Source organism: Caretta caretta, chromosome 3 (assembly GCF_965140235.1).
Source record: "Caretta caretta isolate rCarCar2 chromosome 3, rCarCar1.hap1, whole genome shotgun sequence".
NCBI classification, from domain to species: domain Eukaryota; kingdom Metazoa; phylum Chordata; order Testudines; family Cheloniidae; genus Caretta; species Caretta caretta.
In genome coordinates this window covers 184536215-184553184 of record NC_134208.1, presented here as the reverse complement: position 1 = coordinate 184553184, position 16970 = coordinate 184536215, and the positions used below count along the sequence as shown (strand labels likewise).

General features: G+C 43.5%; 1 protein-coding gene across 7 annotated transcripts in view; it reads left to right on the top strand.

Moving 5' to 3' along the window:
• Positions 1-16970, top strand: part of FOXN2 (forkhead box N2) — a 130417-nt gene that overhangs the window by 100993 nt on the left and 12454 nt on the right. For 4 of the 7 annotated variants that reach the window (XM_048842960.2, XM_075127186.1, XM_075127184.1 and 1 more), the window contains one exon: positions 15690-15754. The exons of 1 other annotated variant lie outside the window; for it this stretch is intronic. In XM_048842960.2, coding sequence (XP_048698917.1) covers positions 15690-15754 — 65 coding nt within the window. 2 more of the 7 variants (XM_075127187.1, XM_075127188.1) reach the window with 2 other exon arrangements.

Genomic DNA, 16970 nt, shown 5'->3' with positions numbered 1-16970 from the left:
TTATTCCCCTCTTGACCTCCCTCCACTGTTCCTCACATGTTCTTGTGAACTGCTGGAAATGGCCCACCTTGATTATCACTGCAAAAGGTCCCCCGCTCCTCCTGGTAATAGCTCACCTTAAGTGATCACACTTGTTACAGTGTGTATGGTAACACCCATTGTTTCATGTTCTCTGTGTATATAAATCTCCCCACTGTATTTTCCACTGCATGCATCTGATGAAGTGAGCTGTAGCTCACAAAAGCTTATGCTCAAATAAATTTGTTAGTCTCTAAGGAGCCACAAATACTCCTTTTCTTTTTGCAGATACAGACTAACACGGCTGCTACTCTGAAACCTATAATATGGTTAGTGGCCTTTTCAGGCTTCTTGTTGAAACAATGGCAACTGAAACGATGGTCATTAGATTCTAGAAGGTGATGTGTTTTACAAGAGCTAGTATTTTTGCATAATGGGCATGAGCTTCTCTGTAGATAAAATTTGAAGTGAAGGCTCTGTCCTAAAATACCTTTATTCATGAGGTTTTTTTTTTTTTTGTCTTTGTCAAGGTTCCTCCCCCACTCTGAACTCTAGGGTACAGATGTGGGGACCTGCATGAAAACCTCCTAAGCTTACTTTTACCAGCTTAGGTTAAAACTTCCCTAAGGTACAAATTAATTTTATCCTTTGTCCTTGGAATAACCACTGCCACCACCAAACTAACTGGGTTTACTGGGAAATGTAGTTTGGATAAGTCTTTCCCCCCAAAATCCTCCCAACCCTTGCACCCCACTTCCTGGGAAAGGTTTGGTAAAAATCCTCATCAATTTGCATAGGTGACCACAGACACAAACCCTTGGATCTGAGAACAATGAAAAAGCATTCAGTTTTCTTACAAGAAGACTTTTAATAGAAATAGAAGTAAATAGAAGTAAAGGAATCACCTCTGTAAAATCAGGATGGTAGATACCTTACAGGGTAATTAGATTCAAAACATAGGGAATCCCTCTAGGCAAAACCTTAAGTTACAAAAAAGACACACAGACAGAAACAGTCATTCTATTCAGCACAGTTCTTTTCTCAGTCATTTAAAGAAATCATAATCCAACGCATACCTAGCTAGATTACTTACTAAAAGTTCTAAAACTCCATTCCTGGTCTATCCCCGGCAAAAGCAGCATATAGACAGACACAGACCCTTTGTTTCTCTCCTTCCTCCCAGCTTTTGAAAGTATCTTGTCTCCTCATTGGTCATTTTGGTCAGGTGCCAGCAAGGTTACCTTTAGCTTCTTAACCCTTTACAGATGAGAGGATTTTTCCTCTGGCCAGGAGGGATTTTAAAGGGGTTTACCCCTCCCTTTATATTTATGACACGCCCCCCAAATCTCAGCTAGGGTGAAACACTGGCTGGGATTTCTTTCTGGAGCTCTGGGAAAAGCAGAGTTAATAAGACACATGCATCTCTAAATATACTACCAAGTACATAAAGACTAACAATATTTTCCACATCTCAAGGACGATTTTAACCAGTTGATTCTGGGAAACTTTCACGGGAGATTTCAGAGGATAAATTAATTCAAATAAATTGGTTAGTCTCTAAGGTGCCACAAGTACTCCTTTTCTTTTCACGGGAGAGTGCATCAGCCACTGTGTTAGAAGCTCCTGAGATGTGTTGGATGTCGAAATCAAAATCTTGGAGAGCTAAACTCCACCAAAGAAGTTTTTTGTTATTTTCTTTGACGGTGTGAAGCCACTTCAGTGCAGCATGGTTGGTTTGCAGGTGGAAACGCCGTCCCCAAACATATGGGCGTAGCTTTTCCAGAGCGTAGACAATGGCGTAACATTCTTTTTCACTGATTGACCAGTTGCTTTCCCTCTCAGACAGTTTTTTGCTGAGAAACACTACAGGGTGGAATTCTTGATCAGGTCTTTTCTGCATTAAAACTGCTCCCACACCATGCTCGGACTCATCTGTGGTTACTAGGAACGGTTTGTCAAAGTCTGGGGCCCTTAGTACAGGGTCAGACATGAGTGTCGCTTTAAGCTTGTTAAAGGCCTTCTGACACTTTTCAGTCCACTGAACGGCATTTGGCTGTTTGTTTTTGGTTAGGTCTGTCAGTGGGGCGGCGATTTGGCTGTATTGTGGTACAAATAGTCTGTAATAACCGGCCAAGCCTAAAAAGGATTGAACCTGTTTCTTTGACTTTGGGACAGGCCACTTTTGGATAGCATCCACTTTGGCCTGTAGGGGGCTGATAGTTCCTTGACCCACCTGGTGTCCAAGGCAAGTCACTCTGTTTAGGCCTATTTGACACTTCTTAGCCTTAACAGTTAGTCCTGCCTCCCTTATGCGCTCGAAGACTTTTTGTATATGTTCCAGGTGTTCTGCCCAGGAATCCGAAAATATGGCCACATCGTCAAGGTAGGCGACTGCATATTCTCCGAATCCTGCTAGGAGACCATCTACAAGTCTTTGGAAGGTGGCGGGTGCATTTCGCAGCCTGAAAGGGAGTACATTAAATTCATGCAGCCAGAGATGTGTGGTGAAGGCTGACCTTTCCTTGGCAGATTCATCTAGCGGTACCTGCCAGTACCCCTTGGTTAAGTCCAAGGTAGAGATGAACTGGGCCCGTCCCAGTTTCTCTAATAGTTCATCTGTGCGTGGCATTGGATAGTTGTCTGGGCGAGTTACAGCATTTAGCTTACGGTAGTCCACGCAAAAACGTATTTCCCCATCTGGTTTGGGAACTAGAACCACTGGAGATGCCCATGCACTTCCAGATGGGTGGATTACACCCATCTGTAACATATCCTGGATCTCCCGTTCTGTAGCAGTTTTAGCTTGAGGAGACACTCGGTAAGGTTGGACTTTAATTGGGTGAGCATTACCTGTGTCAATGGAGTGGTATGCCCGTTCAGTCAGTCCTGGGGTGGCTGAGAACGTTGACGCGTAGCTAGTGCACAGCTCCTGGATCTGCTGTTGCTGCATACGCACAAGGGTCATGGAGAGGTTCACCTCTTCCACACCACCAGCACTTTTCCCTTCATAGTAGACATCTTCAGGCCACTCAGCGTCGTCTCCTCCGTGGGCTGTAAACTGACAAACCTTCAATTCTCTGGAATAAAAGGGCTTTAGAGAATTAATATGGTACACCTTAGGCTTTTGGTTGGAGGTGGGGAATGCTATGAGATAATTAACAGCTCCCCGGTGCTCCTGGACCGTGAATGGCCCTTAGAATCATAGAATCATAGAATATCAGGGTTGGAAGGGACCCCAGAAGGTCATCTAGTCCAACCGCCTGCTTGAAGCAGGACCAATTCCCAGTTAAATCATCCCAGCCAGGGCTTTGTCAAGCCTGACCTTAAAAACTTCTAAGGAAGGAGATTCTACCACCTCCCTAGGTAACGCATTCCAGTGTTTCACCACCCTCATAGTGAAAAAGTTTTTCCTAATATCCAATCTAAACCTCCCCCACTGCAACTTGAGACCATTACTCCTCGTTCTGTCATCTGCTACCATTGAGAACAGTCTAGAGCCATCCTCTTTGGAACCCCCTTTCAGGTAGTTGAAAGCAGCTATCAAATCCCCCCTCATTCTTCTCTTCTGCAGACTAAACAATCCCAGCTCCCTCAGCCTCTCCTCATAAGTCACGTGTTCCAGACCCCTAATCATTTTTGTTGCCCTTCGCTGGACTCTCTCCAATTTATCCACGTCCTTCTTGTAGTGTGGGGCCCAAAACTGGACACGGTACTCCAGATGAGGCCTCACCAATGTCGAATAGAGGGGAACGATCACGTCCCTCGATCTGCTCGCTATGCCCCTACTTATACATCCCAAAATGCCATTGGCCTTCTTGGCAACAAGGGCACACTGCTGACTCATATCCAGCTTCTCGTCCACTGTCACCCCAGGTCCTTTTCCGCCGAACTGCTGCCTAGCCATTCGGCCCCTAGTCTGTAGCGGTGCATTGGATTCTTCTGTCCTAAGTGCAGGACCCTGCACTTATCCTTATTGAACCTCATCAGATTTCTTTTGGCCCAATCCTCCAATTTGTCTAGGTCCTTCTGTATCCTATCCCTCCCCTCCAGCGTATCTACCACTCCTCCCAGTTTAGTATCATCCGCAAATTTGCTGAGAGTGCAATCTACACCATCCTCCAGATCATTTATGAAGATATTGAACAAAACCGGCCCCAGGACCGACCCCTGGGGCACTCCACTTGACACCGGCTGCCAACTAGACATGGAGCCATTGATCACTACCCGTTGAGCCCGACAATCTAGCCAGCTTTCTACCCACCTTATAGTGCATTCATCCAGCCCATACTTCCTTAACTTGCTGACAAGAATACTGTGGGAGATGCTTCCATTTTGTGGGCCTGGAGTGCCTTTAAGACCATGACCTGGTCCCCTACTTTGAAGGAACGCTCTGGCATGTTTATCATACCACGTTTTTTGCTCTTTTTGAGCATCCTGTAAGTTTTCTTTAGCAAGGGCTAAAAAGGTTCGGAGGGTGTTTTGTAGGTTGGTTACGAAGTCCAGAATGTTAGTTCCTGGAGAAGGTGTAAATCCCTCCCATTGCTGCTTCACCAACTGTAATGGCCCCTTAACCTCACGGCCATATACAAGTTCAAATGGTGAAAACCCTAAACTGGGATGGGGTACAGCTCTGTAGGCAAAGAGCAACTGCTGCAACACTAGGTCCCAGTCATTGGAGTGCTCATTTACGAATTTACGTATCATGGCCCCCAATGTTCCATTAAACTTCTCCATCATGCCATTCGTTTGATGGTGGTAAGGAGTGGCAACCAAGTGATTTACCCCATGAGCTTCCCAAAGGTTTTCCATAGTTCCTGCCAGGAAATTAGTCCCTGCATCTGTGAGGATGTCGGAGGGCCAACCTGCCCTGGCAAAAAATGTCTGCTAGTGCCTGGCACACACTTTTAGCCCTGGTGTTGCTTAGAGCTACAGCTTCCGGCCATCAAGTGGCAAAATCCATGAAAGTCAGTATGTACTGCTTTCCTCTGGGTGTCTTTTTTGGAAAAGGACCCAGAGTATCCACAGTTACTCACTGAAATGGAACTTCAATGATGGGGAGTGGCTGGAGAGGGGCTTTGACCTGGTCTTGGGGTTTTCCCACTCTTTGGCATACTTCACAAGACTGGACATAGGTAGAAACATCCTTGCCCATTCCCTGCCAGTGGAATGACCCCCCCAAACGGTCTTTGGTCCTGTTCACCCCAGCATGGCCACTAGGGTGATCATGGGCTAAGCTCAAGAGCTTGGCCCGGTATTTAGTTGGAACTACCAACTGTCTCTGAGGATGCCAGGCTTCCTGATGTCAACCAGAAAGAGTTTCCTTGTATAAAAGTCCTCTTTCTACAACAAACCTGGATTGATTAGAAGAGCTGAGAGGCGGTGGGTTGCTCCGTGCCGCCGTCCAAGCTCTCTGGAGGCTTTCATCTGCTTCCTGTTCGGTCTGGAACTGTTCCCTTGATGCTGGAGACATCAGTTCCTCATTGGATTGTGGATCTATGCTTGGTCCCTCTGGAAGTGATGTAGGGGATGGGGCTGTTTCCGTTGACTGTGAACCGCTTTCTGCTGGTGCACTATGTTGGGATTCAGGCGCTGGCTGAGCCTCTTGTGTAGGGTTATCAGCTGCTGCCAGTTCAGGTTCGGTGGGACCCTCTGGTGTTGAGGTTGCAAGTACTGGATTCAGTGCTGGTAAATGGTCTGGTGCTGGTTGTTCCGCTGGTTCCGGTTCTGGGACTGGTTCCATCTGGGTCTCTGGGACTGGATCCACTACTGCTGTTGCAGACATTGGCCTGGGGTCCGGGTTCATCACCTCTGACTGGGTCTGGATAGAAGTTTCCGAAACAGAGCTAGGCCTCACGGCTTGTTTAGCCTGGCTATGGGTGACCATTCCCACCCTCTTGACCCGCTTCACATGATTGGCCAAGTCTTCCCCCAACAGCATGGGGATGGGATAATCATCATAGACTGCAAAAGTCCACATTCCTGACCAGCCCTGGTACTGGACAGGCAACTTGGCTGTAGGCAAATCGAAAGAGTTGGACTTGAAGAGTTGAATCATCACTTGGATCTCTGGGTTGATTAAATTGGGGTCCACTAAGGAAGCATGGATAGCTGACACTTGTGCTCCGGTGTCCCTCCACGCAGTGACCTTTTTCCCCGCCCACACTCACAGTTTCCCTCCGCTCCAAGGGTATCTGGGAGGTATCTGGGCCTGCGGACCTCTGGTGTGATCCCGGTGCAATGAACTGTAGTCTGTTAGGGTTCTTGGGGCAGTTGGCCTTTACATGCCCCAGCTCGTTACATTTAAAACATCGTCCAGCTGACGGGTCACTGGGGCGAGGTGGGTTGCTGGAGAATGGGGTGGTGGGACGATAAGGGGTCTGGAAGGTTCTTTGGGAGGTAGGTGGGGCTTTGGGCGGCCCGCGGTAATAGGGTGTGGTCTGGGGTTGTCCCTTCTGGTCTCCGCTCCAACTGCGACCAGTTTTCTTCTTCTCTGCTACCTCCACCCATCTGGCTCCAATCTCTCCTGCCTCTATTACAGTTTTGGGCTTCCCATCTAGGATGTATCTTTCTATTTCCTCAGGAACACCCTCTAAGAATTGTTCCATTTGCATTAGGAAGGGCAAATTTACTGGAGATTCAACACATGCTCCTGATATCCAGGCATCCCAATGCGGTAGACATGTCGGGTAAATGACACGTCTGGTTTCCACCTTAGGGCTCTGAACCTCCGACGAGACTGCTCGGGTGTTATCCCCATTCTGACTCTCGCCTTGGATTTAAACAGTTCAGACTCGTTCATGTGTTCTTTAGGCATTTCAGCTGCCACCTCAGCTAAGGGTCCACTGAGCTGCAGCCTCAGCTCTACCATGTATTGGTCGGTAGAGATGTTGTACCCAAGGCAGGCCCTTTCGAAGTTTTCTAGGAAGGCCTCAGTATCATCGCCTGCCTTGTAGGTGGGGAACTTTCTGGGATGGGGAGTGGTACCTGGAGAAGGATTGCTAGGGTTTGTTGGTATATTCTGCTGAGCCTTTTCCTTCTCCATCTCCAGTGCATGCTTCCTCTCTTTTTCCCTCTCCTCCTCCACATGCTTCCTCTCTTTTTCCTTCTCCTCCTTCTTCAGCCACATGAGTTCTATCTGTGTTTCATGTTCCCTTTGTTTTTCCTCAGCCTGAAATCTGGCTAATTCCAGCTTTTGTCGAGCCGTGGATTTTGTCATCCTGACCTCTCTGTTTTTAACTAACTTTACACCCGAGGTTTAGAAATAAACAAACAAAAGTCAGCTGTAAAATTTTGCTGTGCTGGAATAGAATACCTATTCTCCGATAGTGATTGTCAGCCTACAGAAAAAGACAATTCCCTTGTCTCTGCTCTGGCCCCAAATCAAAGCAAAAAACCTCCAACTACTTGGAAACCTGCTTACCAGCAGCCCAAAGGAAAAAAAAATTCTTTTTCAAACTTGTGCTCCTTGTAAAAAAAAATAAAAAATCAAAATCCTAAAAAAAAAAAAAGCCCCTGCCACTTTTGTCTCCAGGAAAATGGGTAGAACACCCCACCCCCCCATTTACTTTTAGAAAAAAAAAAACTTCTGGTTTACCAAGACTGTGAATTTCCCTGCAGGAGGTTAAGTACCCTGCCTCCAGGCAAAGAAAACCTGCAATTCACAAAGATAATCCCCTTTTGTCTCTCCTCTGGCCCCAAAGCAGAGAAAAAACAAGCTGCTTTGAGTTTCAGCTGCTTTCTGGACCTCCTTTCCAGCAGCCCCAAAGGAAAAAAGAATTTCCTTTTTAAAATCTGTATTTCTGGTTCAAAAAATCTCAAATTGATCTCAAAATGATTTCAGGTTAATCCCACCACTCTGCCACCATGTCAAGGTTCCTCCCCCACTCTGAACTGTAGGGGACAGATGTGGGGACCTGCATGAAAACCTCCTAAGCTTACTTTTACCAGCTTAGGTTAAAACTTTCCTAAGGTACAAATTAATTTTATCCTTTGTCCTTGGAATAACCACTGCCATCACCAAACTCTAACTGGGTTTACTGGGAATCGTAGTTTGGATAAGTCTTTCCCCCCAAAATCCTCCCAACCCTTGCACCCCACTTCCTGGGAAAGGTTTGGTAAAAATCCTCACCAATTTGCATAGGTGACCACAGACCCAAACCCTTGGATCTGAGAAAAATGAAAAAGCATTCAGTTTTCTTACAAGAAGACTTTTAATAGAAATAGAAGTAAATAGAAGTAAAGGAATCACCTCTGTAAAATCAGGATGGTAGATACTTTACAAGGTAATTAGATTCAAAACATAGAGAATCGCTCTAGGCAAAACCTTAAGTTACAAAAAAGACACACAGACAGAAATAGTCTTTCTATTCAGCACAATTCTTTTCTCAGCCATTTAAAGAAATCATAATCTAACACATACCTAGCTAGATTACTTACTAAAAGTTCTAAAACTCCATTCCTGGTCTATCCCCGGCAAAAGCAGCATATAGACAGACACAGACCCTTTGTTTCTCTCCCTCCTCCTAGCTTTTGAAAGTATCTTGTCTCCTCATTGGTCATTTTGGTCAGGTGCCAGCAAGGTTACCTTTAGGTTCTTAACCCTTTACAGGTGAGAGGATTTTTCCTCTGGCCAGGAGGGATTTTAAAGGGGTTTACCCCTCCCTTTATATTTATGACAGTCTTGTTTGCAGAGTCAAACCCTAAATTCATAAGGACCTGATCCTGCAGACACTGAAGTAGGAGTAACTTAATTCACAGTCCTCATTGACAACAGGGGGGACCACATAAGTGAGAAACTTTACTCCAAATGCATAAGTATTTGCAGGATCAGGTCCTAAATTTGTAGCACTTTTGTTGTTTTTAGTTTTTCTTTTTCATTGAAGCCAGGCATCAGTCACACACTAATTATGTTAGTTATTGCACATAATGTGAAATACTGGCCCTATTGAAATCTATGGCAAAATTTCCATTGACTTCAATAGGTCCAGGATTTCACCTCAGGCTTTATTATTGCATATTTTTTTTTCTATTAACAAAATGTTTGACATATTTCCTTCTGTCTTTTAGCATTTTTTCTTTTTAAATTCCCTTTAAAAAAATTACATTTCTAGGCCTCTGACCTGTGCATTCATCCTTCCTTTTTTCTTAGCCTAAGTTTTGGCTATGTCTACATTACAAATTTAACTCAGCTTAAGTTATGTCAACCTACAGCCACTGCTATAATTAAGCCACCTTGCATGTCCTCACTATGCTCCTTGTATTGGCGGAGCACATCTCCAGTAGCAGCTCTTGCATCAACACAGAGAACTGTGCACTGTGCGTAATTAGCCTTCTGTGCAACTGGCGCAGGATGTTTTGGGAAGGGTTTTTAATGCCTCATGGGGGAAGGTTCAGTGTCACATGGTGCAGGTTTCTCAATTCCATCATTCCAGGGGTATTCTACTAAATTGCCAGCTACTTTTCAAATGCCCTGGTAACCTGCAAGCCAACCATCTCTGTTAGAAAGTATGGATCCTGCATTGCTCTTCAATATTGTGTTGTGTGTTATGAACACAAGGCTATAAGAGGAGCTCAATGGGGGACTATTTGGCTGAGGGATGTGTTATACCAATAAAATAAAAACCAGCAGGATCTTGTTAAGGGGGAAAGGCAAAATGCCACATTTATTGTGAATACAGAAAGAATCATAGTAAGCAGTCAGTTATAGCTATAACATTCCATTCAATTTCATATTTATTTACACATTCATTCATACACACACACACAGGTTCTGCAAGGTTATTATCATAGTTACCAGCCTTAGAGTTGCTCGTGCCAAGCCACTGGCCAGGTGGCCTGGACACGAGGAGGGAGCAGGGCCTTGTCAGATGCTCATCTGATGCTCCTGGAAGTTGGGTTGCAGAATCAGACCCCAAAGTTCTCAATTTCTAGAGTCCATTTTTATAGGAATTTATTCCCATGCCAGTCTATGGGAATTGCTTCATCATGCTGTTGCTGAATCAATCAGCCGATGGCACATTCCTGACGGCTCCGTGCTGCCAGATGTTATCTTGTTCTTTGATTCTCCCATGCTTGAGTCTGTGGGGTGGATTCCAGTCTGCCCTCCGGGGGTCCTCTGGTTGTTTCCACTTGATGCCTTCTTCCGCAGATGGACACTGAAATCTTAGGCTGGCACCTCCCTGATCATTCATTTATTATCCACACCAAGCATCTATCCACATACATCCTCTATTTCTATTTTAATCACAATTGTTAACAAAGCGAGATAAATACAACAAAAGGGCGGGGAATCTCTGTGTGCTGTTTCTGTTGTTACAAAGTATTGCTTTGAGAACAGACTGTTTTAGGATGTACTGTCACAATTAGCAGCTTGCAAGTTTCACACAGAGAGGGAGAGAAACAGTACCAAAAACCAAGAGACCATTTAAGTTAGTAATACCCTGAAATTTAAACTATGGTGAATCAAACTCATTTGTGATTTTAATACAGAACTTCTTTAATATGATCCAACAGATGCTGTGAAGGAACATTTTAACACTGACGCAGAGTAATGTGTGTTCCTGTAGTGTGCCGAGCCTGGCATTGTTTGTTTGCACCCCGCTATAAACCTTGTATGATTGCTGTGTGTGCCCAACTCTTATAATGCGTGTGAACCTATTGCTATTGTCTTGAATGTTAGCAGCAGCCACGATGTGATGGAGAATAATAAAGATAAATTCAGTTTCCAAAAGTAGATTTTTATTCCACACCCATGCAAACATACCTATGTAATACTGAGGTAAACTTCGTACATGCAGGGGAAACTTTCGTATCTTTAAAGGGGATGGAAGAGGGAATTCACAAGCACATACACCCAGCTGTGAGAGCCTCCTTGGGGTATGTGCAGCTGTCCTGTTTAATCTCCCAGGGGGTGGAGTGCCTTAGGTATTTCTGTGGCCCCAGAAGATACATGGAATGGGCAGGTGGGGATGGGGGGAAGGGGAGTGTAGGGAGGTCCTTGCGATTCTTTCCCCCAGCTTCCCTGCAGTGATTTCTCCCCACAGACTCACGAAATCCACCTTCTGTGTACTCCAGGCAGCACCATGTTTGCTGCATGGAGCTGGCATGCTCATGTGGGCAGTTGCTATGTGCAGAGCCCTGCAACTCCACGGATATCCATTTTATATCATTTTTGTGGATCACGGATTGGATGTGGATACAAATTTTGTATCTGAGCAGGGCTCTAGCTATGTGAGCTCTTCACACTGAGCAAACAGGAAGAGCAATGTCAAAACTCCATGGGGCTTTAAAAGGGGAGGAGCACATATCTGTGTACCTGACTGCAGGGCAGTGGCTATCAAAACAGTGATCAGAGCAGTCACGGTGGCCATTGTGGGATACCTCCTGGAGGCCACTTACGGTGACGTAAGCAATGCAGTATCTACACTGACGCTGCGTCATTCTAACTAGGTCGTGCTACCCTCTATGCTGCTCGCCAGCATAGCAAGAAAGTTAAAGCAACAGGAGGAGCATTGCAGTGTGTACAACTCCGTAGTTCAACGTAAGCTGCCTAATGTTGGCTTAACTTTGTAGCGTAGAGAAGCCCTTAAATCTTAATCCAATAGTTCTTACGGAGCCGTGGTTTAAGGCATAAGTAAATATTACTCTTAAGTTTTATTGTGAACAGAGTAATTCAGATATTTAGCTTCAGCTGTTATTTCAGCAGTAGTGCAGCAAGGAAGCAGTTTCTAAATAATAGCAATAATTAATAAACATATATATGGCATTAGTGAGACTAGTTCTCGAATAATGAGTACTGTTCAGGTGTTGGCATTTTTAAAAGGATGTGGAAAAATTGAAGAGGGTGGAGAAAATGTCTTACAGTGAGAGACTTTGAGAGCTCACAATCTATTTAGTTTATCAAACAGAAGATTCAGAGATGACTTGATTACAGCATATAAGGACCTTCACATGGAGAAAATACCAGGTACTAAAGCGCTCTTCAATCTAGCAGAGAAAGAGAGAACAAGAACCAGAACAAGAACAGCTGAAACCAGACATATTCAAAGAAAAAATTAGGCTCAAATTTTTAAGTGTGTGATTAATCATTGGAGAAAACTAACAAGGGAAGTAGTGGATTCTCCATCACTCGATATCTTCGAATCCAGATTAGATGCCTTCTGGAAGTTATGCTTTAATCAAACACAAATTGTTATGCTCAGTACAGGGGTATCTGAGTGAAATTTAATGGCCTCTGGTACCCAGCAGTTCAGACAAGAAGATCAGATCATCCCTTCTGGCCTTTATGAATCTAATTGCTACTTTTATTAGTGAACAAAATATACATCTATAGTAATGCCAAACAGAATGCTATTCTCCCCCAACCCCCACAGCTTAATCCTATCCTCCTATGAAGAAAGAGAAAATGATGGTTACTGTGCCAGAGGAAGCCCCAGAATTCATCAAGAGGGCTTATATTTGTAGTCAGTAATATTTTAACATTGTTCACTTGTAGTCCCAAAAAACATAATTGTTGCCTTTTAAAATTTTGGTCAGCTTCTGATCTACAGAACCTGTTTTTAGACATAAAACTTTGGTACAGTAAATGATTGGTATAAGTGATGTACTTTGTTTCTGTGAAACCTGTTAAGCAAGTTGAGAATACTGAGCATGGCCAGGCTACAGGTTTCAATATGTGCATTTTGCCTTTGGGTTATGATGATCACCTAGATCCTGATCCTGCAAACACTTAAGCATGTGTATAGCTTTTCTCGTGTGATTAGTTCCATTGAAGTCAAATTATGTGTGGACATAGTGTTTGCAGGATCTGAGCCCATGTGAAAGGACAGGTTGCTATATTTCTTGCATACTTGCCACTTCATCTTTATGTGAAGGACTGTAAATCAAACAATGTTGTGTAGATCCCTTATTTTCCTGCTGATAACAGTTGTGATTTTCCATTCTTTGAATAAATTCTCCTTGTTCATCCTCTCCCGCCCCACAGCAACCCATCCAGACAAAAAATTGAAATAGCTGTGTTTGTTTATAGAGCTAAACGATTATGTTTTCTTCGATGGTGAATGTGACAATTTTCAGTGCCAATGAAAATGAGACTGATATCAGTAACTACAGCCAAATATAATGCAGGCTAGCAATGTACCAGTTTCCTTACACACCTCAATTAGTGCACTTTTGTCCCTGATCTGCTGCACCATCGCTATTCTAGTTTTGAAACCCTCCTCAGCGGAGACCATTAACTATGCCAAATTGAATTGTGGTTATATGATAAGGATGAATCCGCAGTGGTAATTGGACTAATAACAAAAATATCATGGGCAGTGGCGGATTACTGTACATGCCCAACGGTCTATGCCTAGGGGCGCCAGCAAATTTGGGGCCACTGGAAAAATCTACCCCCACCACAGCCCCAGGGGTAGTGGTGATGGAAAGAAGAGAGCAGGGTCATGGGGGAAGAGGTAGAGTGGGGCGGGGCCATGTGCGGAATCGGTGCAAGGCTGCGGAGGGAACGGGTGGAACGAGGCGGGGCCATGGGCAGAGCAGGAGCAGGGCTGCAGGGAAAGGGTGAAATAGGTTGGGACTATGGGAAAGGGGTGGAACAGGGGTAGGGCTGCAGGTGGAAGGGGTGGGGCAGGGTGCCAGGGTCCCCCCATTTGCTCTGGTCCAGGGCCCTATGAGACTTTAATCTACCTCTGATCATGGGCATGCCACACGAACAGATGATTCCAGAGCTGTAAGGACGTGCGCAACCAAAGGAATGAGACAGTCATAAATAAAAACATTAATGTCAGCCAAAGGATTCAATTGAAATTAAGCTCAATTCGAAGAAATAAATACATTTTTAAAACAAAAATCTCACATAGAACCTGTAAAACGGAAAAAACCCTAGAGAACTAACAAAATTTACCACAAACTCATCTAAACATTATGGCCAAGATTTCCCAAACTAGATGCCTAAAGTAAGGTCTTAAATCTGTAGTTAGCTATCTAAAATTGACCTGATTTTTAAAAGTGCTAAGCAACCAGCAATTCCCATTGATTTCATTAGGATTTGTGGGTGTTCAGTACTTCTGAAAATAAGGTTGCTAACTATGGATTTAGAAGTACTTCTGAAAATAAGGTTGCCTAACTTTTTAGGCACCCAGGTTTTTTTAATCTTTAATCATGGCCCATGCTCACTGCAAAGTTCTGATTATACACTGGGCTTGAAAAATCTATCATTGCCTACTAACCTGAGGTCAAATCCTTCTACGATGGTAAATAAGACCAATGCTCCATGCAATTTGGAGGAATAAAACAGTTGTGCACTGTTTGTTGTATGCGGTATTTAATTGCAACATATTGCTAATCAAACTTCTTTTGTATAAATTTTTAATGAAATTTAACATACTACAAGGGCTGGTTGAGTATCAAAAATATTTTCTGAATATACGACTTGATTAATTTCACTTTATGTATTTACTTGATTAATTTCACTTGTATGTATTGAATAATGTATTCACAGAATAGTATAGGGCCAGCTTTAGAGCTGGTCAGATAATAAAAAAAGTATCTGTCAAATAACTGTATTTGACAAATACTTGTGAAATTTGTAAATTAATGTATGAGTCAAGTCCTGTTTAAGCAGCTCTGCTTACTACATATCTTTTTTTTTTCCCCCCCACTCCTTTTCTTCCCTGGTTTTTCTCTCATTTTTGTCTTTTCTGTAATATTACAGTGTATCGCTTCCTGCATTGTCTTCAGTGTCTGAGACCAATATGAAAGATGGGGGTAGAGGAGTGCACAATCGCCAAAGGCAACATCTAGGAGACAAGCCAACCTCCCCTCACCTGTCCATGGACCCCGTTTGGGGGTTTACGTGTCTGATTACATTTGAAGGCCCTCTCCTCTGCTCTCCGTTTCCTTTGGAAAAAGAAGTCTCTCTGTTCCTTCCTTCCACTGTAGTCTTCTGGCTATTAGTGTGTCTGGGAGTCCTTTGCTTTGCCCCACTTCCAAGCCTCCTGGCTGCTGTGAAGGGAAGAGGCACATATCTGTGTTGCTTTACTGCTCCCCAAGCCTCAGGTTTTGAATCTTCCTCCCCAGTAAAAAGTTCCATTGCCTGCTTTTACTTCTGTTCAGAGCTTTCTCTAGCAACTGCAGAGTGAGATTGACTTAATTCGTCATTGACCACTGCATTTTGATTAGCAGCAATGAAACCGACAAAACTCTTGACAGTCTTCATTTAGCTGCAGCCTGGCAAAATCCTTAGCAACAGTAGAGGCACCTGGGTTCTGGACATCACTGCACTGATTTACACTTATGTCATATTTAGAAAGTTTTCTTCGCAACCATAAAGGCTAGAGCTTTTTAAAAAATGTTAATGAACACCTAGAATCTGCAGAAGTTGATGGCTGGCCAAGCAAAGTTTCCTAATCGCCCAAAAGCGAGTGGGCTTTTTTGAGTCCTGATTATAAATCTATATAATACAGTAATCAGACTGGCTTACTTACTGGCTTACTTACTGACTATCTACCAAAAGTAGTAGAAATTGTGGGGCTTCCTTGGCTTACCTCTCCTATTTTAATGACTTTTTTCTTTTAACTTTTTGTGGTATAGAAATTTCTTCACTTCATCTATTCACAGTATATTAAATTTAGTACTATTTATGGCTTTAGTAAAAAAATTTTTCTTTTCAGTAGGTCATCCTGTCCTCATTACTTAACCTCAGTACTTAAGCAGAATCATGGCCGGTCTTTCAAAGGTAATTATGGCATTAATTTTCTGTATGTTTTGCCCTCCCACAATGCTATTCATATTAAGAATAAATTCTAGACTGAAATGTGCAGATGGACGTTTTTCAAAGTGTACAAAGACTCTTTCAGAAAAGTCAGTTAATTGAGTGCTCCTTAGTTGTACTAGTGTGTCTTTGGTTTAAACTGATTTTGTTCTTTTAGTAAATCCATCACAAGAGCTATTTTTTAAAAAAAGTTTACATTTTATACCTTGGTGTAATTACACCAATGTGTGCACTGTTATAGTGATGTGGGCATATGCTGCGCCTTTATGACACAAGGATGTCATGGTGTAAATAAATCTAGAGTAGCCTGGTTAACGCTGCCATCCCACCTCATAAATGCTCTGTGCAGGATATCCTGCTTTATGGCTACTCTTATGGCTATGTCCTGCAAAGCTTTGTGTATTAAATTCTGCTTGTCTGTTCTCCTTGTTTTCTATTCTCTATGACAGTGGGAGAAAAACTCTTCTCTGGTATAGCCCTGAGTCTGGTTATTTATGTTGTAAGGTACAGAAGTATCTGAAGATTTATGCCTAAAGTCATGATGATTAATGTGGTAGCCAGAAGAGCCCTATGGCTGCACCATGGGCCAGCACATCTCTCTGCAATGTCAAAAAATGTTGGCTTTTACCTTTCAGAGGAGAGAAACTGCATTTGGATAAATCATGGATCTATCCCACAAGGCAGAGGTGCAGGATTACAGTTTCCTATGGTCTACTCATGAGATCCATAAAATACTATGGGATCCAGATGTGAGTCTCACAGTTATGCAAAGGAGGAAATATAGCATGTCTATCTTTTGCCATCCTGGTGCTGAGAAGGGGTTCCACTGTTCGAGGAGCCAATCCTCCTTTATGGCCTTCTGTGCTCCAACAAAAGCCAGTAAGGGCAGAGGATGATTTGTAATAAAAGCATGTGATGGTCCCCCTTGCAGTCTGAAGAGTACAGGGCTCTGTTAATGATATGACAGATTATAAAGATTCCCCTCCCTATGTATCCGAGACACGCCATTTCCTCTGCACCACTCCTTAATACGGGCTGTCCTTCTTTCAAAAGGTCCCTTCCCTTCTCCTTTATTTTATTTTCAAGGGAAATTTCATTTGCCTTCAGATGAAGCAAATTCTAACAAGAAGCTGACTTTTGTGCCTGTCTTTACTGTGCAATATCTGGGGGTTTTGCCCCT